This window comes from Nylanderia fulva, unplaced genomic scaffold (assembly GCF_048542155.1).
Source record: "Nylanderia fulva isolate GAGA-0341 unplaced genomic scaffold, ASM4854215v1 Scaffold174, whole genome shotgun sequence".
NCBI lineage: Eukaryota > Metazoa > Arthropoda > Insecta > Hymenoptera > Formicidae > Nylanderia > Nylanderia fulva.
In genome coordinates, this window is record NW_028189990.1 from 16,894 (window position 1) to 18,178 (window position 1,285).

General features: G+C 49.3%; 1 protein-coding gene across 1 annotated transcript; it reads left to right on the forward strand.

Moving 5' to 3' along the window:
* Positions 1–524: 524 nt before the first annotated feature.
* LOC146723695 (uncharacterized) lies at positions 525–1,085 on the forward strand. Its single transcript, XM_085481336.1, has one exon. The coding sequence runs from the start codon at positions 525–527 to the stop codon at positions 1,083–1,085; it is 561 nt and encodes a 186-aa protein (XP_085337462.1).
* Positions 1,086–1,285: the final 200 nt, after the last annotated feature.

Below are 1,285 nucleotides of genomic sequence, written 5' to 3' on the forward strand. Positions count from 1 at the left end.
AGATGGTGACACAGCGTTACGTCTAGCCGTCAATAAAAAAGGATTGCAGTACATGGGCACGTGCATGCATCGAGTGCCAGCGAGCGAAAATTACACGCCACGTAAAATCACCGAGAGGCATTTTTGAGTTACCGAGTCAAAGATTTGAGCATGTGCACGTGGATATTATTAATATGCCGATATCGGACGGAAACAAATATTGTTTGACCTGCATCGACCGATTCACGCGCTGGCCGGAGGCGTTTCCTATGGAGAACCAGGAGGCAGAGACAGTCGCAAGGACATTCTACCACGGCTGGATAAGCAGATTCGGCGTGCCGTTGAGAATAACAACCGACCAGGGACGGCAATTCGAGGCGCACCTCTTCAAGGAGTTGAGCGGATTGCTAGGATCTAACCACCTGAGGACGACTGCCTATCACCCCCAAGCCAATGGCATGGTAGAACGATGACACCGCCAATTAAAAGCATCGATCAAGTGCCATCAGAAGGACCGGTGGACGGATGTGCTGCCGACGGTTCTGATGGGCATAAGAGCGGCGTGGAAGGACGATCTGCAGGCGACGGCGGCCGAGCTGGTATATGGAGAGACGCTCAGACTGCCAGGACAATTTTTGAATAAGCAGCCCGGCGAGGAGAGAGACGCCAGCAATTTCATGAAGGAGTTGCGACGTCATTTCGAGGAGGTCCGGCCGGTCGAGATCACGCAGCACGGAGAACGACGCCCGTTTGTATACAAGCAGCTGGGAACCACGGAGAGCGTGTTTGTTCGGCACGACGGGCCGAAAACACAATTACAGATGCCATACGATGGGCCCTACACGGTGATTCGACGCGGCGAAAAAACCTTTGTCGTGCGTATGCACGGCAAAGAGCAAACGATATCCATCGACCGTTTAAAACCAGCATATTTGATTTCAGAGAAACAGGCTAACGAAGCGTCACCGACGGCAAGGACTCCTGGAGACAGAGAAATGAGACTGGACCCGGAGCAGTCGAATAAGGCGCAGCCAGCAAGTGAAGGACGAGAGACACAAACGAGGAGCGGTCGAAGGGTCCGATTTCCGGATCGATATATGATGTAACGCTGCGTGTCGGACAAAATTTTTTAATTTATATTGTTATTTATTTATTTATTTTTTTTTATCTCTCCACGCAAGATTATACATTGACGCGGTGACTAATGACGACTCGAATCGACGTATAGGCGGTAATAAAATAATTGTGCAACAACACGCGGTAAAAAAAAAAAAAAAAAAAAAAAAAATTAGAAAACCACTAGAAG

Coding starts and splice junctions, on each gene's coding strand:
- LOC146723695 (XM_085481336.1), top strand. CDS start 525: ATGGGCATAAGAGCGGCGTGGAAGGACGATCTGCAGGCGACGGCGGCC.